This window comes from Diabrotica virgifera, chromosome 8 (genome assembly GCF_917563875.1).
Source record: "Diabrotica virgifera virgifera chromosome 8, PGI_DIABVI_V3a".
Lineage (NCBI taxonomy): Eukaryota > Metazoa > Arthropoda > Insecta > Coleoptera > Chrysomelidae > Diabrotica > Diabrotica virgifera.
The window spans coordinates 224,671,049-224,698,068 of NC_065450.1; the positions used below are offsets into that span (position 1 = coordinate 224,671,049).

Consider the following 27,020-nt stretch of genomic DNA (forward strand, 5'->3'; position numbering starts at 1 on the left):
TGTCAATAATTGTCATCAGCGATTAACCTGGAACATATGATTTTAGATTTGAGAATGTTTTAAGAAATTCGACTTGTTTTCAACTATCAAAAGATTCACCATGAAGACTGTTATATTTACTTTTATCCTCTGTTTTAGTAGTAGTTGGGCACGTATTCATAATTTCCAAATTTCCGTAAGTACAAATAGTAATTCAGCTTTATACATTTCTAGGCAGTGACTAAATTTACAAGATTTTTATCTTTGTTGTGGCTAGGATTACTGTAATAAACAAACTAGTACACAGAATATGCCTGTTTAAGTTTCACCTTTTATAGTATAATCCATTGTACATAATTTACAATTTAACTCAATTTAAAGCAACAATTTAAATAAGAGATTAAACTTAATAGCGCAAATGAACAGTAACTTACTTGAAAGGTTTGATACACAATTTACAATTAATTAATACAACAAAGGCAAATGTATACAATAATAACATATACTGGCACATATGTTAATAATTTAATTAGCAGGGAAAAAAGAAAAGATACAAAATAAAACAGTTGTTGAATCAACCTAATTTACATTATTCAATGATTCAATCAATGAACATTATTAAAACCACATATTATTTGCATGCATATCAGTGATGTCTGTGTGCATTTTTGACCTCTTTGATATTACAATCTCAAATATGAATATGCACACTTTCACTATCACATCCTTCAGGTTTGATAGTCCATAATAACTTAATGGATCCTCAATTATCATTTTGTGATTAAAAAATATGTTAGGATCTCTTTAAAGGCCAATGATAATTTTGAAAATGCATTTGGGAAAGAGTTTAAAAAGACACAAAGAGAAAATTTACTATTTTATTTGGAAATAGGTCACAATTTAATTTAAAAATGAAATTTATTGACGTTTTGACTAAAACGACCTTCAAAGTGGAAGTTAAAACATCAATAAATTTCATTTTTTGTGGCTTATTTCCTAATAAAATAATAAATTGTATAAGATGCCACAAAGAGACAGCTTCAGAACAAAGAGAAAAGTTGTAAACGTTTTCTACGAATTCATTGGAATTGAAAATAAGGAATTATCCAAAGATGATTCCATCAACATGCATTGATCTTCTTCAAATTTTATCAGAAAATAGGAAATACCTTAACAAGCAAAATCTACCGTATGCTGAAGTGTGCTTTTACCTCGGCTGTAGAATCTATACCAACTGGGAGGTTGGAACCTTTATATTGAAAATAACCTCAACAATCAATAGAAAAATACATTTTAAGAAAAAAATGATATGTAGATCTTTTTAAAAAGAAAAATGATCTATGGAATCTGTTTCGGAATAAATGATTGGTGAATGCCACTGTGGCTTCAGACAGATCAACTATAGAACAAATACATATTTATGTTAAGAGGTATACATGAAAAATGTGTTCAATATAACATACCAATTTACAACTTGTATATCAATTTCAAACAGGTGTTTGATGGAGTAGATAGACAAAAGATGCTAAAGCAACTATCTAAGTTAGGGATATCCAATGTTAAACTTATACCAATGACTTTGGAGGGACTGTTGTTAGAAAATTGGATAAGAACGGCTGTATTAATACAAGATCAATGCAAATATGTGCATATGCGGATGATGTTGCCATAATAAGCCGCAACAAAAGGGTATTAAGTGAAAATGCTATAGAGTTAAAATGGGAAGCTGCTATGTTTGGTCTACCTATATGTAAAAGAAAGTCAAACAAAATATATGGAGTGCACAGATAATCAACATGAGAATCTGAAGGTAGACAACCATACCTACGAATACGCCTCCTCTTTTCCCCACCTAGGCGCAATAATAAATAACAACAACACCAGTCAAGAAATACAAACACAGATTCTAAATATTAATAAGTGCTTTTATGCATACAAAGACATAATGAAAAGTAAGTTACTGAATCGTGAGTCTAAGCTTAGAATCTACACAACGGTAATTAGACCAGTGGTCACATATAAATGTGAAACGTTGACCCTCTCAACCACTGATGAAAATCAACTGAGAATAGTTGAGTGCAAAATATAAGGAAAGATATTTGAACCAATCAATTGCAGTGATGATTTGTGGAGAATTAAAATGAACTACTAGCTGGATGAACTAATGCAGGGTGCAGATATTGTTAGCTTTGTAAAGTCACAAAGACTAAACTGGCTTGGTCACCTAGAAAGAATGCCAGATAATCGAGCTGTAAAGGAAGAAGGCCCGGTAAAGGATGGATAGACCACGTAGAGAGAGATCTTAAAACCAAGAACATCAGGCAGTAGAGAAGGAAAGTATCCACCAGGGCAGAATGGAAGAACATTGTTAAGCAGGCCAAGACTCACAAAGGGTTGCAGCGTCATTAGAAGAAGAAAAAAGAACATTGAACAAACTCTTGTTGTAATTAGATACTAATGGTAGATGTCCCAAATATAATTCATTACGAACTTATATATGAATATAAATACAGTGGACTCTCTATAACGAACACAGATGTTACGAGGTTTCACTTATAACGAGGTGCACTAGATATTCTATGAAATTCCTATTGAACTATAACACCTCTATAACGAGGCATATTTGGTTATAACGAGGAAAAATGAAATCGAAATTTCCTTACCTGTTTTTAGCGCAGTAATGGCTATAAATAAATACCCCAACTGCATGTATATAGAAATGACCAACATCTTTGTTATTATCGAGGCCATTGCTGTAATAAACTTCACCGCCTGTAATAAACTTATTTCTGTTTATCTATCGACGGATATTGAATATTGTAGGAAATTTACGATTTACGATGGTGAAGTCTCATTCTTCAGGTCGACCATCGACACCTAATAAACTACATAAAAGGCATCAAAACATTGCAATATTATTGTTGTCTGATATATAACGAGATCCACTTATAATGAGGTAATTAGACCGCCATTTCAGTTCTCGTTATATAGGGAGTCTACTGTAGTACAAATAATAGATGAAGTGATACTCCATATTTACTTGACTTTTTATTTCTTGACTTTCATTATATTTCAGAATGATGCCAGAAAAAACATTCCTTTGAGCAATTTTGGATTTTATACCGGTGGATACTTGGAAATGGAACTGACCAACTTCACAGCATCTTTTTTAAACACTTCAAATTTGGTAAGTATTCTTTCTATTTGTACTATCGCATCTTTATCTATAACTTTATCTGTATTCTTATTTTATTTATTTTTAGATTCAATGAATGTATACATCTACATATTTCTGTTTTGACTCATTTTGTAAACTTTTGACTTAAACTGTTATTTTTTTAATTTCTTGATTATATAATCATATGTAGACTAATTGCTATCCTTAGTTTGATAACTCTGTGTGGGACCTAGCCTCATCAAGGATTTCTTTTGTCATCCTATCCATCGCCTTCCTCCACCAAGCATTTACTCCCATTTTTCTCATGTTTCATCTATGTTATCCAAGGAACCTTGTTCTGGATTTTCCTCTTCTGTGATCAATGGGTCTTATCTAGCTGGATCACTTTGTTCCGTCTGTATTACATGACCTTCCCACCTCAGAAGTCCTATCTTAATGTATTTTACAATATCAGGTTCCTGGTATCCACTGTAAAGTTCTAAGTTATATTGTCTTCTCCACACTAGCATTAATGTTACTATTTTTATTTTCATTCATTTTTCTAATATCATACTAATGAATAGACAGTTTGGTTTCAGTTTGGATAAAACAATCAATGATGGGGTCAATCCTTACCTCGATGGGCATGATGACACATGCATTTTGAAGAAGGACTTGGGAAAACCACAAACTGAAGAAATCATTCTGTTTATTTTAGATTTGAAAACAAATCAGTAAGTTTACTTTTATATTTTATTTTTTGTGTTCTATAAGCTTTTTTTCTGTATGTAAAATGTAAATAACAGAAAGTCAACATATGACTGTAGGTCTATGTAAATGGCCCAAAACAAGATAAAACATAGGTAATTTTATTTTTTCAGGCTAGCGGTAAAGTGTAAAGGGAAACAGAAACATGTACACATTTCCAAACAGAGGGATGATAATGACAAGTTCAATGAAAAACCTGATTGTTCAGATCTTAGTTTAGAATTAAGTTCTGTAGAGCGTAATGGACATGTTTATTACAATACATCAGTAAGTATAAGTAATATACAGGGTAGCGGAAAACTATGGCAATACAGTAATTTCTCGAAAGCCGCTAGAACGATTTTTATAGATTTTGGTGGGTAAGGGTCTTCTAATGAGGCCGATATTATAGTGGTAATTACATTGTTGTCAAATCTTCCGTTTTTCTGGAAATCTAGTGAACTTTCTTATTTCAAATGGAATACCCTATATACTTTTTACATTTTGAAGTCCTTAAATAAATACTGATTATTTTTCATGTTATATTCCCTATAGGCTCTGAGCTTCGCTGGTGGCGCTCCTGGCGGATTACTAATTTAACTTTCACCGGTAATTTTTAAATTTATTATTTAATTGTTATTGCTTAATATTTACAACGCAAAAAATTAATTAAATTGTACTCGATTTTTTTAAGATTTTGCTAATCATTTTGACGTTCTATTGATAAAATATGAATTTCTTACTTCGGATACTTTCACAATTATCGTGTAGATGGCGCTAAGATTACCGTTTATTTCAATCAACGATATTACGGAACATTAAAAAAACTTAAGTTCAGTATTTAAAACGTAAGTATATTTAAGGTAAAAATATATACAGTATTTCTCATGATCATCTTTCAGTGCGTCACAGTTTTTCGATTTCTTTCTAACGCATTAAATTGTATGTGACAGAAAAAAAGGCACGTCGGTGATTACATTTCGTCGGTGACATTTTTATAACATTTATTCTAGTTATTCTAGTTGTCGATAGATGGCGCCATAATAAAAAAATATTTTTTTTTTAATTAGATAATAATATTACAAATATAATCTGTATAATTTATAAGACTATACAAATCAAAGAAAATACCATTTTATAAATGCAAGAAACACATTTGATTTGTTTTTATTCCAAATTGAAAATAAAATGTGACAACTGTCAGATTTAACTAAAATGTCATGTTAGAATAAATGTCATAAATTATCACGGACTTACCCTTTTTCCTATCATTTGTTACGCACTGAAAAATGATCATGAAAAGGACAATACCACAGCTTTGACCAACTAATATTTTTTATAATTATTAATGTTTTTACTTTTAATTTTAAATTAATCACTTTGACATTTATGTCAAATTTCCAGTAAACTTTTACAGACTTGCCACTACTGGCGCTCGCGAATTTGTAAATATCCCCTCTACGTACGAGCTCACAGCGTATACCTAAATGCCATAATTTCGGAGTTATTGCTACATTTATTAAAAAAATTTAAACAAATTATAACAATCCCTTTTTTCAGCCCAGGTAGACATTATTTTAGGTTATTTTGATCATTGGGAACAAAAAAAGTCTTGTGTAATTTTCCTCTAAAGTTAATTGTTTTCGAGTTATAAACAATTTAAAACAAAAAAAATCGAAAAATGATGATTTTCAAGGTTTTTTTAAATTGTAAATTGTTTATAACTCAGAAACGATTAACTTTAGAGCAAAATTACAAAAGACCTTTTTTGTTCCCAATGATCCAAAGAACCTAAAATAATGTCTACCCGGGTCGAAGAAATTGATTTGTATAATTTGCTTAAATTTTTTTTAATAAATGTAGCAATAACTCCGAAATTATGGCATTTAGGTATAGGGAATAAAACATGAAAAATAATCAGTATTTCTTAAGGACTTCAAAACGCAAAAAAATATACAGGGTGTTCCATTTGAAATAAGAAAGTTCATTAGATTTCCAGAAAAACGGAAGATCTGGCAACAATGTCAATACCACAATAATATCAGCCGCATCACAAGACCCTTATTCACTTAAACTTATAAAGATCGTGTTCCGAGATAATTAAGGCGTTCCATATATAAAACTCACTCTATATAATACTTAAAAATTTATTTGTTTGTCTATTTTGTTTTTAGTTCGTGATGAACGTTCGAACTTTGGAAGAAGAAGGACTGTACACCTTGATATTCCACAACTGCCCCCTGAACGAAAATGTAGAGACTCACGTAGACTTCAATATAAAGATCGTGGAACAGAATCCGAGCAGTTATCTTTCAGCTGGAGACATGCCTTTACCAGCGCTCTATTGCATGATGTCCATTCTGTTCCTGCTCTCAGGAATGTTTTGGGTCTTCTTACTGAAGCAGTCGACACACCCGGTGTATAAGATCCATTACATGATGGCGGTACTCGTATTTCTTAAGGCTATTACGTTGGCTTTCCATGGAGTTAATTATCACTACATCGAAAGACTTGGTGTACATCTGGCTACATGGGCGATACTGTTTTATATTGCGCATTTATTGAAAGGTATGTATACATATATTATGATTCTTTTTAAATATGTATAATAGGGAGTGCATATAGATTTTCACTTCGGAAAAAATCAAACAAGATAGAACTTTTTCTAATTTCATTAAGAAATGTTTAATAAACAACATATCAAAAAGTTCTACTCGAGAAGTGGGTGCTTCCTTTTTATTATACAAATGAACTATGAAGTTTGATGTTTTTTTAAATAACTCTGAAAATATAAATTGTTGAAAAAACTGACTTGACTGTTGAAAAATTCAGAAAATTTTACAAAAAAACCTTGTATAAAATTTTTTCTAAAATTAAATCTGTAGCTTCTATAATTTTTTATTTATAACTCGTCTCCCTATAAGTCTCCCTTCTCACAAACATTGGCGCACTGTAAACTAGCGTACGGCGAAGTGCACGGTTGAGTTATTTTAATGTAATTCTTTAACTAATGGATCAAATGAAATTTTATAAATTGATCATGAAAGAAGAATAATTTAGCTATCTTATGGTTGTAATAAAAAGAAATAAAATGTATGGGCATAAGTATGGTGTGGGCGGAAAGTGAGACTTACATGAATTTGGTTTAAAAATGATTTAAAAATATGTAACTAATACAATTTTTCTTATCTCTCAATTTTGCAAAGCTTACCTTTCAGACATATTACTAAACGATGCTTCTCTCAAAAAAAATTTCAAAAATTTAATTCTTTTTGAAAACTTCGTAGTTTTACAGAATTACCACCACTTTAAGACGGTATTACTCAAGTTTGAACAGATGATTACAGTTTTATAGGTGCTTTTTTGAAGCTTAGGATGTAGTCTTTAAAATGCACTAAATTATTTTACTTTAGAAATGAAATAAACTATTTCTTTTTGAGAAAATTAAGAAAGATAACAAAAATGTAATACAAAAACCGAAAATTACCAGTTAAAAAAATGTTTATACAAAGTGATCAAAACTTTTTTCCATAAAACTTACTAAAATACATTTAATAATAAGCTTCAACAATAATAAATGTTCAACAAAAAAATTTTTTTAGCTCTTATACAGTATGTCTGCGTAACTTGAAACCTATTGATAACTTTTTTATTATCAGTTTTACGAAAAAAAGTTATTGTTTATAAAATACTCTGCATCGTATATAATCTAAGATGCAACCATCAAATGTCAAATTTTATTAATTTTATAGGAGGTATGTCAAAAAATATTAATTTCACTCAAGAGTAAACTACCTTTATATTTCACAATATCGAAAATTGTTATAAAGAAAAGTTGTTTGGAATTAAAAAATATGTTTCAGTGTACAATTACCTCCTTCTAATTAAAATATTGTGAATAATAAAGGCACTTAACTCTCAAGTAAAATTCATATTTTTTACATACCTCGTATAAAATTGCAAAAGTTTGATATCTGATGGTTGTATCATAGATTTTAGACCAGGTAGAGCACTTTATGAAGAATAACTTTTTTTCGTAAAATTGGATAATAAAATAGTTATTATAAATAATTGTAATAAAATGATGATGAGTATGCAGAGTATCCGGAATTTGAGAAAAAGTTGATTTTTTTCGATTAGAATGATGTAATTGTATATTAAAACATAGTTTTTAATTTCAAACAACTTTTCCTAATAGCATTCTTTGATATTCTGGAATATAAAGGTACTTTACTCTTTAACGGAATTCATATTTTTGACATAACTCGTATAAAATTGAGAAAATTTGATATCTGATGGCTGAATTTGAGATTTTTGACTATCCAGAGCATTTGATGAAGAATAATTTTCTTTTCGTAAAATTGATAATAAAAAAGTTTTCCATGTGGTTCCTAGCTACGCAGACATACTGTATAAGAGCTTCTGTATAAGAATTTTCAAATTGTATCGCCATATTCGGATTCAGCATAACCAAAAACAAAATAGAAACATATTTGATCAAAGTAAAATGATGAATTTAACGATATATTTAAAATTATTTATACAAAACAATTGTTATTGTTTAAACAATTAAAAAACGAAATAAAAATGTATACCATTTTTATTCAGTTGCAATGCGAAGGCAAAACAATCTTACTTTTCAATTACAATACGGAGTGCAATCCAGCTCTCTGAATCGCGATTTTCGATTCTTATTGGAATCTCATCGGAGAGAGCGCAGGCTTGTTCTCCATATCCTAACTGACCAACACCGAGAGCTTTTCCCACACATTCCAACTGAAACAAATAGGGTAGGTGACTAGCGTCATCAATAAGTTTTTCAATTTAAAAATCTTTTAGTAATATTTTAATATTTTCAATATTATTAATGTTTCTATTAGGATTGAAAAACTTCATCTTTAATTAAAAAACAATTAGCGCCAAATCTGCGAGTAGAACTTGTTAGTTACTTTAACATGTCATATAAACTAACAAAAAAAGTTTTAGAAAAATATAAGCTTGTTTGAATTTTTTTCGAAACAATGCATGTTTTCGTTTTAATTGCACTCCCCTATAATAATAATGCACATTGAGCAATAGTATGAGTATGCTCATAGCTTGATCGACCATTCTCCTCCATCCCTTCTTGACCATTGCTTTTATCCTCCAATTGTGACGTTGTGTCTTTCTAGATCATCTTCTACATCCATTTTCCAGCTTGTTCTGGGTCAATCTCTTCTCTGGCATCCTCCTATTGCACTCGACAGTAGCATCTTCGGTAGTCTACCTCTGGCATTCTCTGTATGTGTCCTAGCTATGCTCCATATAACTCTCAGATATTCATTTGTCCTTCTGATGCAAACACCGTTATCCATTTTTCATGCCTTCTTTTTGTTCTGCTTTCAATATTACGTTACATTGACAGCTTGTCCTTGACATACTTCTATAGTTCCTTTACCTTTAGTTGACATTCAACTCTCAATGTGTGCGGTTCATCTCTTTCACATTACATCCACGTGGGTTAGAGTCCAGTGGTGCCCTGAGTAATATCCAGGAATATTTGCAACATCCAATATTATTATTAACAATATGTAGTATCATTTAATAATATTTGTAACATTTAAAGGTTACACAATTTGTAACATTTGTAACATTTTATTTTACCCATAACATTTTGGTGGCTCACACATGCATGCTATTGTAAGTAAGCTCTCTGGCAATTTTTAACCTTAGTCAACATTTTAAAACATTTTTCCTTTATTAATTAGGTTATACTTATTATTTTAGGGCTTTTAACACTGATGGATTTTTTAATCCGAAAACGTTTTGTTAATGTGATGTAACCCTTATTAGGGTCTTTTAAGTATACCTTTTACAAAGGATCCAGGATTAATATATGATTTTTTTTATTTATAGGTGCCCTATTATTCGTCATCCTAGTGTTGGTCGGTACAGGATGGACTTTCGTGAAGCACGTTTTAACACCAAGAGACAAAAAGCTGTTTATGGCTGTCATACCTCTACAGGTTTTAGCCAATGTCGCTGATATTATACTGGAAGAGAGTGAAGAAAGCGCTCGAGAGTATGTAGCTTGGAAAAACTTCGTCATTTTGGTGGATTTGTTGTGCTGTGGCTGTATTTTATTCCCTGTTGTATGGTCGATTCGCCATTTGCAGGTAAGGACTTTATTTATAATTAGATTTTCAGATGAAAAACATGTAAAACTTAAGTCAGTTATAATTAGCAACAAATGGAGAACGAGGAAAAATTTGAGAAAATAATAAATGTATGGACAATTTCCATGTACCATATTAACAATTCTAATAGTGGCCGGTTTCACCAACGACAAATAGTAGTTTATTTGATGAATAAAGTTATTCGACCAATAAACTGCCCAAGTAGCACCGAAAGGGTTTATTAAGTCTTTTAAGGATGCTTTAAAACTATAGAATAAAACTAAAATTAAAACCATTTGGTTTTTAAGTAAACCTTAAGGTTGCAATAAAACCGATTTCAGCATAAAAGGGCACACTCTGAAAGAGGTCAATAAAACCAAAAATAAAAACCTTCTTAAAACTTTGATTTCTTAAGCAACTGCTGGTTTTAAAGCTGCTGTGAAGGTGCTTTTAAAACCATGTTAAAAGACACTTTAAGTGCAGAGAGTTTTATAGCAAACTTAAAAAGGTTTCTTAGATGGAGACTTTTAAAGACAATTTACAATATTAAATGATTCTTTAAACCCACATAGGCCAACAAATTTTTACATGTGTTATGATTAAAGACCGGATTATATGTTCCTGTTTTGACTGAAATATGTGCATATATATGTCTGAAAAATGAGTAAAATATGTTGAAAATATTCCCTAAAAGTTTAAAATATGTTCCAAATATGTGGAATATGTGAAAAACATTTTAAAGTATGGTATGTTTAACAGTAAATGGTCGAGTTCAATTAGTTACCACTACAAACATCCTGGATTAACCGATAATAGTATGAAAGGCCCGGTTTCAGGTAAAATTTAAACATGTTTTCTGGTAAAATTTCTTTGTTTTATTTTGTAAGTACCGTCTAGTCAGTGTTAATTGTCAAAAGACCAACTCTGTCTACCTCGGTGGCTTATCGCTCCGGGTGGGTCTTAACAATGGGCCAGGTCAGATAAATTTAATAATATTTACGACCGCACTAATTGAACTCAACCATTTACTGTTGAACAAACCATAACAAGAAAATATGCATTAAAAAATGTATAAAAGTTTTATTAAATAACGGTAAGTACATATATTGACAAAATTAACCTAAATATACCAAAGTATACCTATCTAGTACCTATTACTATTACTTACGTTTCTACATTTTATTCCTTCTTATGAAAACAATTCACAATCAAATGTTTTTCAATATTTTCAATAGTAAAATTGTGTCGCCTATACGTTAGTAGTATTTTGTATGTTGAAAAGCTTCGTTCAACATCAACTGATGTGATTGGTGCAAATTTTAAAACATTAACAATCTCCGCATTTCAATTGGTATTACCATCAAAATCGCCACAAAGAATTTGATTTGCTTCCTGTAATAATTTTAAATCACTATTTTTTTGTAAAGTTTCAATATATTTTTTATTTATTGATTGTCCAATTTTTCCAGAAACTTCTTCAGCGTTTTCCTTAAATTTCTGAATTCAATTAAGAGACTCTTGTAGTGAAAGCGATTCAGTTTCAAGATTGAGGATGGTTTTATAAACAAATTCATAATTCGATTTAATAAAACAAAGCTCATTGTGCAGCGATCTGTTTTCTAAAATTGATTTGCATTTTGAAATCGCACCAATATTTGTTTCTTCAAAACTTAAAATGAGTTCTTTTATAAGGGAGAAAATGTTCCGCATAAAAACAGGCAGTTTTTAAATATGTTCCCCATCTTGTGATTATAGGCTCCGGGGCAAAGGAGTATTTGGTAATTTTTCTTTATATATCTGAATCCTTAAAGGCGATTTTAAAAATATTTTCTTCACGTTGCTAATTAAACTATTAACTGTAGGAAATGAATTTCGAATTTCTTCCGCCCCTCTGTTTAAACCATGCGCCAAACAAGTCACATGAATTAAATTGGGATATAAAACTTTTAGTTGTTGGCCAGCTTTGACCATGTATGACACAGCATCGGAAACCATAAGCAAGATTTTGTTAGTTGGAACAATGTCGGGAAGGAAAAAGTTCATGAAAGCATCATTTTTAAACCTAACATTGTTACATGGTTAACTGTGTCAAACTGTTTACAAGCAATCAAATATGATTTACCAGGGGCGCTCTCATTTAAACAACCTATTAATAAATTTGCCATATACCGACCACAAGAATCCGTCGTTTAATCTACTATAAAATACATACAATTGATATCTATAGTTTGGTGGGTTTTTCCGTAGGTGGGGTTTTCCGTAGGTCTGCGACGATTCTTGTGACATCAACAAAATTTTCGCTAAAAGTTAAAAATATGCCAAGATATGTCAAACAGTCGAAAATATGTTCAAACCATCCAAATATGTTAAAAAGGCGAAAATATTCTAAATATGTAAAATTAAATTAGTGTCAAACGCCTTTAATTATCATAATTCGTCCACATCCTGAAGCGTTTGATTTTATCTTTGATGGTGATCGATATGCAAAAAACATATAATCCGGTCTTTAGTTATGATAGATAGATACGTATTTGTAACCAAAAAATAATAAAAAGTACTTGGTTATTTCGGACTGTCAAGGTAGAAAAACACTTGCGCATCCAACTTTATTGATAATGTTAACAAAAATAGGTCTAAATAACTCACGCGCCCTAAAATTTTTGACTTTTGGCGATTAAAAAATAAAAACACAATAAAAAAATTTAAATCCAAGAATTTTAATTTGAAAGAAAATTATTTTATCTACAATTTTAATGTTTTAATATTAAAAAAAAATCGAATTTATGCCTTAGCGACAGTGAATTAGACGAAAATACTAAATGCTAATACTAAATACTAATAATAAATACTAATAATTAAGTTTTTTTACACAGCGCTAAGGCTTCAACCCGGTTCAACACCTCAGAGGTTTAGACTTTCTTTGTGTTTTTATTTTTTTATTTGATTTTTAACATATGTATAATTGGTTGGCGCGCAGTGTATAAATACATATTGTTGAAAATATTTGATTCTACATTTACACATTGTTTTAGGAAGCATCACAGACAGATGGCAAAGCTGCTATGAATCTCAGAAAACTAAAACTCTTCCGCCACTTTTACGTCATGATCGTTTGTTATATATACTCTACAAGAATAATCGTCTATCTGTTGAAGATAACAGTGCCGTTCCAGTACGGGTGGCTGCATGAAATGTTCAAGGAAATGGCGACATATGTCTTCTTCGTTCTCACAGCGTACAAGTTCCGGCCAGCTTCTCAGAATCCGTACTTCGTGTTGAACTATGACGACGACGATGAGATGGATCAAGTGTAAGTAAATTTAATGATTTCTTCTTCTTCTTCTGCGGCACTACAGCTAAAATTGGGCCTTGGCCTCCTTTATTTTTTGCCTCCATCCTTGTTTGTTTGTGGCTGCTCTTCTCCATACACAGACTCCTAAAAGTGCTTTTGTTTCGTTGCTTACTGTGTCTTTCCACAGTAAATAAATTTAATGTTTTGATTGTATTAATTGTAATATCATTAATATAACGTGTTTTTAAATTTTTTTGTTCCTTGAGTCCGTCTGGTCAATGATCTCTGCCTGAATCTTCAGTTTTTCCGGGTTCAGTTTGTTTATTCTTTGTTGTCTTTCGTTTCTTTCTCTGTTAACTCTGCATCTAAATTTGGTTTGTAGTAAAAGATGATTTTTGATCCACAGCATGTTCCTCGTCGTGTTCTCACATTGGAGATACTATTGGCTATCCTTTTGTCTATCAGCACATGGTGGATTTGATTGGTTGTGGTTACATTTGTACTCTGGGCTAATTAGCAAAATACAAGGAAAAGTTATTTACCAGCAATTTTATTGCTGGAATCGGATCTTATGATATTATATATTAATAATATAGGTATGCAAAGTCCTCAAATAGTGTGCTACTTTTTTTTATAAACAAAATGGCGCCCGAAAATCGTGTTTTTTTCAATTTTTGCTCTATAACTCCAAAGATTTTAACTTTACACCAAAAACACCCAAATAAGAATTCACCGCAAATAAATTCTGCATAGAGACGTGTTTTTTTCCGATTTACTTCGACGAAAATTTTCCCCGGAAAATGCGGATTTTTCCAATAAAATCTTTAATTTTCAACTACAATTTTAGATAAGTAATTGTTTATCAATAATTAAAGGTAATATAAAATTGGTAATAAGTAATTGGTAATGGCAAAGGTAATTGGTAATATAAAATCTCTTTTCGTACCTATACATTATAATTCCAGAAGCCGATGGATAAATGAACAGTTTAGCAACAATTGAATTGATAATTAAAAATTTACGGTAACTATAATAACCACAATAATTTAATATATAAGAATAACTATGGTTTTCGTATAAAAAGACACTGTACTACCTATCTAATGTACTTTACAGAATTGAAATTGGACTATTTAAGCGGCCTCAGGAATATTTTAAAGTTATAAACAATTTTTTGGCTTATAAACAAATAGAATATCTCGGAAAGTATTAAATTAAATTAAATCATAAAAACGGTATTGAAAAGAAAGAGGACGCTTCTTTTAGAAGAAAAAAACGTTTAATTGTGATGAGTTGTTCCTGAGATACAACCGGTCAAAGTTGACCGGTATTTACGGAAAAGATATAAACAATAGGATCATAATTTTCAAACCATCACCTTTTTATTTTTGTAATCTTTCTCCTCACCAATTTTCATATCTTTAAAATATTCATAACATAATATGTATAACATAATATGTATACAGGGTTTTTCATTAATAATTGTCCAAATAGTAACTGGAGAAATCTTAGCACAAAATACGAAGATTTAACATAAAACACTTAAATAAAATGTGGTTCCTTACTGAGTTACAGGGTGTTTTATCTAAAAATTTAAAAACGTATTTTTGCTCAGCATTTTAAAACTATTTGACGTATCCTTTTCATACTTGGCAGAAAGTGCAACTACTATACACCTTACTAAATTATGATAAACAAACTTTTCTGGCTATTACCAGAGGCGTACAACTGGGGAAAGTGAATGGTTGACCCTTTCCAAATTCTACGCCACTGGCGGAATTGCTATTTTAGTTCAATTTTTGGATTCTCCAACACTTTTTATGAAAATAATATACTCTTTGTTCGTAACGATAAAGTCATTAGTTTTCGAGATCTTTGAAGTTAAAAATGAAACGACACGGTTATTTTGATTAATGTATCGTGTCGCTTCATTTTTAATTTCAAATATCTCGAAAACTAATCATTTTATCGTTACGAATGAACAATATATTATTTACATAAAAAGTATTGGAAAATCAAAAAATTACACTAAAATAGTAATTTAGTCATGGGCGTAGAATTTGGGAAGGGTCAACCAGCCACTTTCCCCTGTCGTACGCCTCTGGTAGTAGCTAGAAACGTGTATTTATCTTAATTTAGTAGGGTGTACAGAACCTTCACTTTCTGCCAAGTATGATAAGGATACGCCAAACAGTTTTAAAGTACTGGGTACAAATAATTTTTAAATTTTAATCATATTATGAATTATTTCATAATTAATCAAAATAACTGTGCCGTTTCATATTTAACTTCAAATATCTCGAAAACTAATGACTTTATCGTTACCAATGAAGAGTATATTATTTACGTAGAAAGTATTGGAGAATCTAAAACTGGTACTAAAATAGTAATTTCTCCAGTAGCGTAGAATTTGAGAAGGGTCAACCGTTCACTATCCTCTGTCGTACGCCTCTGGTAGTAGCTAAAAACGTTTGCGAATCATAGTTTAGTAGGGTGTACAGTAGTCGCACCTTCTGCCAAGTATGAAAAGGATAGGTCGAATAGTTTTAAAATGCTGAGCAAAAATAGTTTTTAAATTTTTAGATAAAACACCCTGTAACTCAGTAAGGAACCACATTTTATTTAAGTGTTTTATGTTAAATCTTCGTATTTTGGGCTAAGGTTTCTATTGTTTCAGTTACTATTTGGACAATTATTAATGAAACACCCTGTATATGTATAATATATTAGATTATTATAATAAAAACTATCGATATTACGAGTGAAAATTGCCAAAAATAGCAAAATTCCAATCAAAAATTAGGTTGGAGAAAATGTAATCTCAAAGTTCAAAATCGGTATACGTTAAAAAAAATGCATTTTCTCGGCTTCCCATGGAGCAATTTTCTTCATTTTTTTTTGTTCCCAATAACTCGAGTAGAGCCATCTAACTAATGCATTTTTAAATGTCAAGCTTGCTTTTGTTTTGTTATAATAGATTTATTTATTTATAAGAAAAGAAAACTATTACATATTTTTTTTTAATAAATTAATTTATTATAACAAAACAAAAGCAACTTTGACATTTAATAATGCGATAGTTAGATGGCTCCACTCGAGTTACTTGGGAACAAGAAAAAAATAATGAAGAAAATTGCTCCATGGGAATCCGAGAAAATGCATTTTTTAATGTATACCGATTTTTAACTTTGAGATTACATTTTCTCCAACCTAATTTTTGATTGGAATTTTGCTTTTTTGGCAATTTTCACTCATAATATCGATAGTCTTTATCATAATAATATTATGTCATGAGTGTTTTAAATATATGAAAATTGGTGCGGAGAAAGAGGACCGAAATAAAAAGGTGATGGTTCGAAAATTATGATCTTATTGTTTATATCTTTGCCGTAAATGCCGGTCAACTTTGACCAGTTGTATCTCAGGAACCACTCATCACAATTAAACGTTTTTTTTTAAAGAAGCGTTCTGTCGCTTTTTTTCCAATACCGTTTTTATGATTTAATTTAATTTAATATTTACCGAGATATTCTATTTGTTTATAAGCCAAAAAATTGTTTACAATTTCAAAATATTCCTGAGGCCGCTTAAATAGTCCAATTTCAATTCTGTAAAGTACAGTAGATAGGTACAGTGTCTTTTTATACAAAAATCATAGTTATTTTTATGTATGATAAATATTGTGGTTATTATAGCGACCGTTAATTTTTAATTAATAATTCAATTGTTGCTAAACTATTCATTCAATTTTCATCGGCTTCTGGAATTAAAATTTATACGAAAAGAGCTTTTACATTACCAAGTTATTTAATTATTAATAAACAATTACTTAACTAAAATTTTAGTTGAAAATTAAAGATTTTGTTGGAAAAACCCGCATTTTCCGGGGAAAATTTTCGTCGAAGTAAATCGGGAAAAACACGTCTCTATGAAGAGTTTAATTACGGTGAATTTTTATTAGGGTGTTTTTGGTGTAAAGTTAAAATCTTTGGAGTTATAAAGCAAAAATTGAAAAAACACGATTTTCGGGCGCCATTTTGTTTATAAAAAAAGTAGCACACCAGCTGCGGACTTTGCATACCTATATTATTAATATATACAATCATAAGATTCAATTCCAGCAATAAAATTGCTGGTAAATAACTTTTCCCAAAAATTGTCTATTCTCCGATAATCTGCCCAGACTGCTGGTGAAATCCATGTCATTTTGTGTATGTTAATGTTTACATAACCCTAAAAATCTGAATTTGATTTCCAGACTTACCGAATCGGGGGCCACCGAAGGACTGAAGAAAGTAAACTCGAGGCACGCGAAACCATCTCTACATCAAACCTTCGAAGAGATCAACGAAGAGGAAAAGGACCTGTTACTCAGCCAAAAAGAAAGTAGTCACGAATACGATTAAACGGATATTTTTGTTGTGAATATTTCGCCTAGTTTTCTACTGTGATACCAACTAATGCTAAGTTTGTACATGATTAGTGACATTGCCAGCAAACTGTCGAAAGGTTGTACCGTATATCTTATATTTGCAAGATATACAACGATATTTTTTTGTATGAGTGTGTTCAAAAAGTAAAAAGTCATTTCTATTTATACCACATAATCATTAATTGCCTCTCTATACATAATACTTTTAATTTTTTGAATTTAAGAAAGGCCTAGCCGGGTCGAATTCCATATAGGTCAACGTTTAGCACATATAGAGAAACTCACTTTCTGAAATTTTTAGCCCCCTAGGTGGCCACGTGATCCACCTAGAGCCTAATTAGGCTTTTTATGTTTTTATTTTTTATCTCAGCCGCATCGAGAGCTAGCGAAAAACTTTAAATAAAAAAGGTGTAAGTGTCAAAAAGATCTGTCCGAAAAAAATTTTATTTTTAATTTTTGGCAAGAAATTCAAATTTTAGAACGATTTTAAAATTTTAAATAAGTATAAAAAAATAACTAAGACATTCGTACTCACGAAAAAAATTTATAACGTGTATTTTTGCATAATGTTTTACCGTGAATTTTTTCAAATTATTAAAATTGGTGAAACGTACTTTTAAAAATAAAATACTGCATTTTTTTGCTTTTTTTTCGCTTTGTGATACAATTTTATACAGGGTGTTTAAAAAAGGTCACACAGTCACTAGTACTAGTAAAAAACTTAAAAATAATTGGGGTTTGCTTAATACAAATTTTTTGTAATGTCATTCATTTTCAAGATACAAAGAAAACAAAAAATTTACACATTTTTTACGATTTTGCCGAAACTACTGGCAACATTGTAATAAAATTTGGCAGGTTTTAAGTGGTAGTTATTGTTCATTTTTTCACATACAATTAAGAATTTAATATTTATCATTGGCGCGCATACGGGTAATGGTCTGAACTTTTTAAAGAGAAAAAGATAGTACGCCACTGACATATTTAAAATTAGCAATCATTTTTGAATTCCTCGTTCAATTTGTGACATAAAATCTATCTTCCCATTTTTTCATACGACGCGCCATTTTTATGCAAGAAATAAAATATTTTAATCCTTACAAAGTATTCGAATTTCTATGTAAGTTTCTATACATCTACATTATAATACACTCATAGTGTACACATGTACATTCACAGAAAAACTTAATTCCAATACTTTGGAAGCGTTAAGATATTTTATTATTTGCATGAAAACGGCGCGTCGTATGAAAAAAAAGGGTAGAAAGATTTTTTGTCCGAAGTGGACGAGGAATTCAAAAATTATTATTAATTTCAAATATGTCAGTGGCGTACTATCTTTTTTTCTTTAAAAAGTTCAGACCATTACCCATATGCGCGCCAATGATGAATATAAAATTCTTAATTGCATGTCAAAAAATGAACAATAACTACCTCTTAAAACCTGCCAAATTTTATTACAATGTTGCGTAGTTTCGGCAAAATCGTAAAAAATGTGTAAAATTTTGTGTTCTTCAACGCCCTGTATCTTGAAAATGGATGACATTACAAAAAATTTTTATTAGGCAAACACCAATTATTTTTCAGTTTTTTACCTATCCTAGTGATTTTTTAAACACCCTGTATAAAATTGTATCAAAGAGCGGAAAAAAGCGAAAATATGCGGTGTTTTATTTTTAAGGTCGCCTCATATTATAATGCACGTCGCGTTTTCGTCACGTAGCGTTTCGTTTGCGAAAAATATAATTTAATGGTTTTTAAATTGAACCATTCATATTGTGCGTATAAGACACGTAACGTAGCGTATAAGACACGTTACGTCTGCGTTCGGTTCATTCGAAAACAATATTTTTCGGATGTTGACAGATACGGGTCGTTTTCCCCTTGTTGTTTATGTAGGTATTTCTTTGAATTTGATACCGAGTATTTAGACCGGTCAGTATCGTCGCCCTCGCTAGCGAAATTATTCCGATTCGATTTTTTGCACAAATTTACTCAAAGAGGGGTTCTTATAACATATCCACAGGGTGCCAGGCGGTGCCGTGGTCGAAAAATTGTTTAAACAATCTTTTTTAAACAAATTCACAAAAATATTTTTTCATTCGAGCAATATTTTTTTTAGATAATTTGGGTAATTCTGAGCAAAAAAGGTTTCTTGTCATTTTTCTCTAAAATTGCGAAAAATCAAGGCTTAATAACTCGATTAAAAATTATTATTATGAATTTCAATAAGTGACCAAATCAAGTTTCAAACAACTTCTTCAAGGTCCTGAAGAGATTTTTGTCATTATTTTATTACAAAGCTGTTATTTTTAACTATTAACAATTACCGCTATAGTCCAACTGTATCGTCGCCCCCGTTAGCGAAATTAGATTTTTTTGCACAAACTTACTCAAAAAGAGGTCCTTATAACACATCATCAGGGTTCCGGGCGGTGCCGTGGTCTAAAAATTGTTTAAACAATTTTTGTTAAACAAATTCACAAAAATAATTTTTTATTAATAATTTAATTAAACCCAAATTAATAATAATTTGAGTTATTCTGGGCAAAAAAGGTCTCTTGTGTTTTTTCTCTAAAATTGATTGTTGTCGAGTTATATGGCCATTTCCGCATTTTTGCAAGATATGTTTTTTGCTAAGAATAACCCAAATTATCTAAAAAAAAATCTTTCGTAATGAAAAAATTATTTTTGTGAATTTGTTTAATAAGAATTGTTAAAACAATTTTTTGACAACGGCACCGCCCGGCACCCTGTGGATGTGTTTGTTATAAGGACTCTTTTTGAGTAAGTTTGTGCAAAAACATCTAATCGAAATAGTTTCGCTAACGGGGGCGACGATACAGTTGGACTATAGCGCTAATTGTTAATAACTAAAAATAACAGCTTTGTAGTAAAATAATGACAAAAATCTCTTTGGGACCTTGAAGAAGGGGTTTGAAACTTGATTTGGTCACTCATTGAAATTCATAATAATACTTTTAATCGAGTTATTAAGCCTTGAAAATGGCCTTTTCGCATTTTTCAAATTTTTAATCGCATGTAACTCGACAACAATCAATTTTAGATAAAAGTGACAAGAGACCTTTTTTGCCCAGAATGACCCAGTTTATCTAAAAAAATATTGCTCGAAATGAAAAAAATATTTTTGTGAATTTGCTTAAAAAAAAAATGTTTAAACAATTTTTCGACCACGGTACCGCCCGGCACCCTGTGGATATGTTATAAGGACTTCTTTTTGAGTAAGTTTGTTTAAAAATATCGAATCGGAATAATTTCGCTAGCCGGGGCGACGATACTGCCCGGTCTAATTTAAAAAGTAGTTTTCGAGGCAATTTGTCATGTAAACATGTGTTGTGACAATAAACACATCTGCACCGCACCAAACTGAAACCAACGTAAACGTTCTATGTATGATAATGTGAATGGGCAGTCCGATTGACGGTCTGCAAACGCTACGTGCCGAAAACGCGACGTGCATTATAATATGACGCGACCTTTAAAACTACGTTTCACCAATTTTAAAAATCTGAAAAAATTCAGGGTGAAACATTATGCAAAAATACACGTTATAAATTTTTTTCGTGAGAACGAATGTCTTAGTTATTTGTTTATACTTATTTAAAATTTTAAAATCGTCCTAAAATTTGAATTTCCCGCCAAAAAATAAAAAAAAATCGGATAGAACTTTTTGACACTTACAGCTTTTTTATTTAAAGTTTTTCGCTATCTCTCGATGCGGCTGAGATAAAAAATAAAAACATAAAAAGCCTAATTAGGCTCTAGGTGGGTCACGTGACCACCTAGGGGGCTAAAAATTTCAGAAAGTGAGTTTCTCTATATGTGCTAAACGTTGGCTAGGCCGTTTGTCTCTTTTTATTTTTATTCTTTTTATATCAGATTAAATCTATTGTCGATTGAATCAGTTATTCCTGTAGCACGTAACCCGACAAAAGATCAGTCCATTTTTGAAATACCAACATCTGCAAGATACTGTGTGACAATCCTTGCCGCGTGTAGTCTCTCATTATCTTGCATTAGCAGAAAACCATGGCCAGTAAACCCAGCATATGGCTTTACATGATGTTGTAGGATCTTCCTTATGTTTATGTTCCTACTATACTATATCCATATTAATAATAATAATCAAAATATATTTATTTACTTACATTTTCTAACGTTTTCAATCAAAACAACTTCAGAAACACTGACATAGGCAATATTCGTATGAATGGGAAAGAACGTTTGAACTTAAGCAAAACTCGTTTAACGAAATTGGCGCGAAATAAAATAATAATGGGGCTTGTGGGAATTGTCAGGCGGTAGCTTTTACCGTTTACTACTAGATGACACCAAAAAACAATTTTCGGAAAAAATGGACTTAGGCAATTTGCTTATTAGACCGACGATATGTAATAATTCATTTAATTCAATTAACATAAAAAAAAATTAAAACAAAATGTCGAGATAAATAAAAAATTTCTTACATTTTGTGGGTGGCCCGTTTTCTCTGACGCGCAGTGTATAAAGTCAAACTTAAAAAAGTAAGTATTATCAAAGTTGGACCTGTTCCTGAGGATTAAAGAATAAACATCTTCAAAAATAACTATACAGGGTGTTAGTAAATAAGTATGAAAAATTTTAAGGGCTAATTCTACATGAAAAATTAATACCAGTTTGCTCTATAAACAGATGTCCGCAAATGCTTAGTTTCGGAGATATGGGGTGTTGAAATTTTTATTTCAAACTGCCAATTTATTTATTGCTCTAAGACCAGTTGAGCTATGAAAATAAAATTTGGTGAGTTTTAGGAGGTAGTTATTACGAATATTTTGACATACAATTTAGAATTTTGTATTCATCATTGGCGCGCCTACGGGCAATGGACTGAATTTTTTTAAAGAAAAAAATAGTACGCCACTGAGATATTTCGAATTAAAAATTATGTTTAAATTCCACGTTTAATTTATGATAAAAAACCTTTCTTGCCTTTTTTTCATATGATGCCCCGTTTTTATGCAGAAAAATAAAACATCTTGGCGCGTATTTTTCATTTCTTAATACATCATCAAGAACTATCCAATATAATAATACTAAACTAGAACAATAACAGAAAATATTACTAATAATATTTCAACTAGGTGCAGAGCTGCAAGAAATGTTTAAAATGATCTCCTTTACAGATAACAGAAGAATTTTATATTCATCATTGGCGCGCGTACGGGTAATGGTCTGAATTTTTTGAAGAAAAAAAATAGTACGCCACTGAGATATGTCAAACTAAAAATCATTTTTTAATTCCTCGTTCAATTTACGACAAAAAATCTTTCTTTCCTTTTTTTCATACGAGGCGCCGTTTTTATACAAAAAAATAAAACACCTTAACGCTTACCAAGTATTTGAGATAGTTTCCATATGCATAGAAGCTTAGTTCAAATACTTTCTAAACGTTAAGATGTTTAATTTTTTTGCATAAAAACGGCGCCGCATATAAAAAAAAGGCAAGAAAGATTTTTTGTCGTCAATTGAACGAGGAATTCAAAAATGATTTTTAGTTTGACATATCTCAGTGGCGTACTATTTTTTTCTTCAAAAAATTCAGACCATTACCCGTACGCGCGCCAATGATGAATATAAAATTCTTCTGTTATCTGTAAAGGAGATCATTTTAAACATTTCTTGCAGCTTTGCACCTAGTTGAAATCTTATTAGTAATATTTTCTGTTATTGTTCTAGTTTAGTATTATTATATTGGATAGTTCTTGATGATGTATTAAGAAATGAAAAATATGCGCCAAGAGGTTTTATTTTTCTGCATAAAATCGGTGCATCATATGAAAAAAAGGCAAGAAAGGTTTTTTATCATAAATTAGACGTGAAAAAAAATAATTTCTAATTCGAAATATCTCAGTGGCGTACTATTTTTTTCTTTAAAATAATTCAGACCATTGCCCGTAGGCGCGCCAATGATGAATACAAAATTCTTAATTGTATATCATAAAATTCGTAATAACTACCTCCTACAACTCAACAAATTTCATTTCCATAGCTCAACTGGTCTTAGAGCAATAAAAAAATTGGCAGTTTGAAATAAAAATTTCAACACCCCGTATCTCCGAAACTAAGCATTTGCGGACATATGTTTATAGAGCAAACTGGCATTAATTTTTCATGTAGAATTAGCCCTTAAAATGTTTCATACTTATTTACTAACACCCTGTATATGGTATACGGTACACGGTACAAGGCAAATATGGTGCAAACTAGATAAAGCAATGTTCAACAAACACAGAAAAAAATAAGCGACGTTTCGGCATCTACGAGTATGCCTCTTCAGGCAATATTCGTCACATTTGAACACTTCACACTTTATTGACGGTCCTCTTTCCCACGAATATTTGGGCACAACGTAAAAATGTCGAAACGAAGCTCTAATATAACAAATACTGACTGTCTCAATCTCTTTATATTCATTTTTGCAACACAAATAAATTTTATAACGATATAAATACTTTTTTATCACATAATTCTCAACAGGTAGGTAGGCTTACACGAAGATGACAGTCTGAATGTTTTAAATTTCTCGTTGATCTGATGTACCCCTTGCGACTAAACCCATTATCCTTCCCTGTAGGGAAAGAAATTACAACAGGGCTTAAGTTTTATAGAACGAAATTCAGCCCTAGTACATTTGTTGTCATTTTGGAACTGTTCAGATAGTTTGCGCCCATCTCTATTTGTAGCAGTTACTTTAGTAACTGTTCAGATAGTTTGCGCCCATCTCTATTTTTAGCAGTTACTTTAGTTACTTTAGTGACTGCTAAAAATAGAGATCGGCGCAAAATATCTGAACAGTTCCAAAATTACAATGATAAAATAAAAATTTTAATTTTTCTGCACTCACCTCTGTGAACCACGTAATCAAACAACTATAGAATTTGTTGCAGACATGTTGTGGGCAGTCTTTTTTTATGTTAAGTTGGTTAATAAGGGAAAGGTTTGTCCAATGAGTTGTCCAAGGTATGCGCAGACAGCGGATTGGCGTTTATTTTCCGGTTCATAGGAGTAAATTGAGCTTCCTTTATTGAACCGTCCCAATCTTTTTCGACACCACTTGACGCGAACCGCTTTTTGCTCTTCTGTGGGCAAATTAGGGATCCAACGGGAGACCAACTTCGTAACACCCAGTTCTTCATGTAGGATCTTTTGGATCGAGGTCTTTGAAATGCCCAAAGATGCCTCTATCTCCCGGTATGTTATAGGGCGGTCATCCTTAATTAGCTGAAGAATCGCTGTGTGACTGCTGTTTTGGGTAGACCTGGCCTGGGTCGCTGAGACTGGAGCGACCACGTTGAAATTCGCAATACCAGCGGGAAATAGTTGACTGGTGTGATGCTTCATTCTCAAACTCAGAAACCATTTCAGCGACACATTGCTGTTGGGATAATCCTCTCCGAAAATTGTAAAAAATTTCTCGAAAATGATCTCTATCTAATCTATCCACACGACTTGTCGTATCGCAATGAAACTCTGGATTTATCTCAACCAAAGATTGAGGTTACATTTGTGTCAGAAGGGGGTCGTCCATGTTTCTCCAACTGTCATCAATACCACTAACTTCACGCGTAACTTTGTTGAAACGAGAATTATATTTTATTGGTGGCGCTCTCTTAGCGTTTATATGCAAAACTAAAAAGACAAACCTCGCATGTATCTTCTTCTTTCTTCTTCTTTTTGCCCTTTAATTCGTCCAATTTTGAATATAGGCTTCCTCCATTCGCTTCTGTTTAGTGATTTCTGTTTCCAGTATGTTCATCCTATCTTTCTAATGTCATCTCCCCTCTCATCTGGGGTCGCGCTCTTGTTCTTTCCTGTCAATGGTCTCCATTGTTGTATCGTGGTATTCCACCTATTATCCGATTGTCTGGCGTTATGACCTGCGAAGCTCCATTTTAGCCTGGCTATATCTTGTCCTGCGTCTTTGACTTTTGTTTTATTTCTTACCCAGTTGTTTTGCTTTTGGTCTGTTAATTTTACTCCTAACATTGCTCTCTCCATGGCTCTTTGTGTCTTTATTTTATCCATGTTTGCTTTGGTCCAGGTCCATGTTTGGCATGCGTATGTGAGAATTGGGAGTATGTACTGGTCAAACACTCTTGTTTTTAAGTATTGTTGTATTTTTCTGATTATTTAAGGCCCATTTTAATTCCCCAAATCCTGCCCAGGCTAATCTGATCCTTCTTTTTACCTCCGCTGTTTGGTTTTCCTTATTTATGTATCTCACCAACATTTATTTGTAAGAAAGTCACCTAAAAATCTAAAACTAGCGTAACTAAGTGCAATATTTGACCTGTACCAGGCAAGTATCGTTCGTGTGAGCCTACCTAACGAAACCTACTCTTAAGGTTCAATCTAATAAAATTCTGTAGATATTACTCGCGATCTTATGAGGCTCTTGTGAAAACCATACCATGGCTGTCATGGTGAAATGAAAACACCAAAGACGACTAACGTTGGAGTTTGTAAAAATGTTAATTTTAAGTAGAGGTCTTTGTTTTTGATGATATTTAATGTTAAGTAAGATAGGAAATATTTATTTGTACTGTATAAATAAATGGATTGCTGATTTTTGTAAACCACTGTAGCTACGAAAGCATGTTTTACTTTTTCTCGCATATTATATAAATATTGGAAAGGAAAGTGTTTTGTTTTATTGACCTTTTTTTGGAATTCACATGGAAATCAAGATAATCTTCAACAGATAGTAACCAAATCGGTTTTTTGGTAATAGACGCCTCAAAATAACGTAACACGGGTCGCCCCATAATCTGGAGCAGTAATCGGCTTGGATCTAATATGAAACTTCAATAATTTTAAGGGGAAACTAAAAGATCTCAACAATGCGGATTTGTACCAGGAACAGGAACGCGTGAATAGATATTAAACAAAAAATAAAAACCTTATTTGTAAAAGATATATGTATTTAAAATCCTTAAAAAGGGCTGTATCACAAAACGTTTTCGGAGTCAATATTCCATCATCAGTGTTATCACAGGTTTACATGCTTTAAGCCACCAAAATGTACGGGTAAAAACCCTTAAATTGATTTTAAACAGTTGGGGTTACATTATGTTATCTGATTTTGAAGGATGTTTAAAAATATTTCCAGATTAACCCCTGGCATCACATTACATCAACCATATTGGTTGGAAAATTGTAGGTAGAACCTTACATGGCAGAGTTTAGGTGACAACTAGT

The 27,020-nt window shown here is 31.5% G+C and overlaps 1 protein-coding gene across 1 annotated transcript; it reads left to right on the forward strand.

Moving 5' to 3' along the window:
• Positions 1–26,462, forward strand: LOC114337012 (protein GPR107). The gene is made up of 9 exons (XM_050657538.1): positions 1–175; positions 3,056–3,166; positions 3,725–3,870; positions 4,018–4,171; positions 6,058–6,451; positions 9,779–10,038; positions 13,071–13,348; positions 17,589–18,365; positions 18,454–26,462. The coding sequence occupies exons 1-8, from the start codon at positions 101–103 to the stop codon at positions 17,734–17,736; spliced, it is 1,566 nt and encodes a 521-aa protein (XP_050513495.1). The 5' UTR covers positions 1–100; the 3' UTR covers positions 17,737–18,365; positions 18,454–26,462.
• The last annotated feature ends 558 nt before the right edge of the window (positions 26,463–27,020 follow it).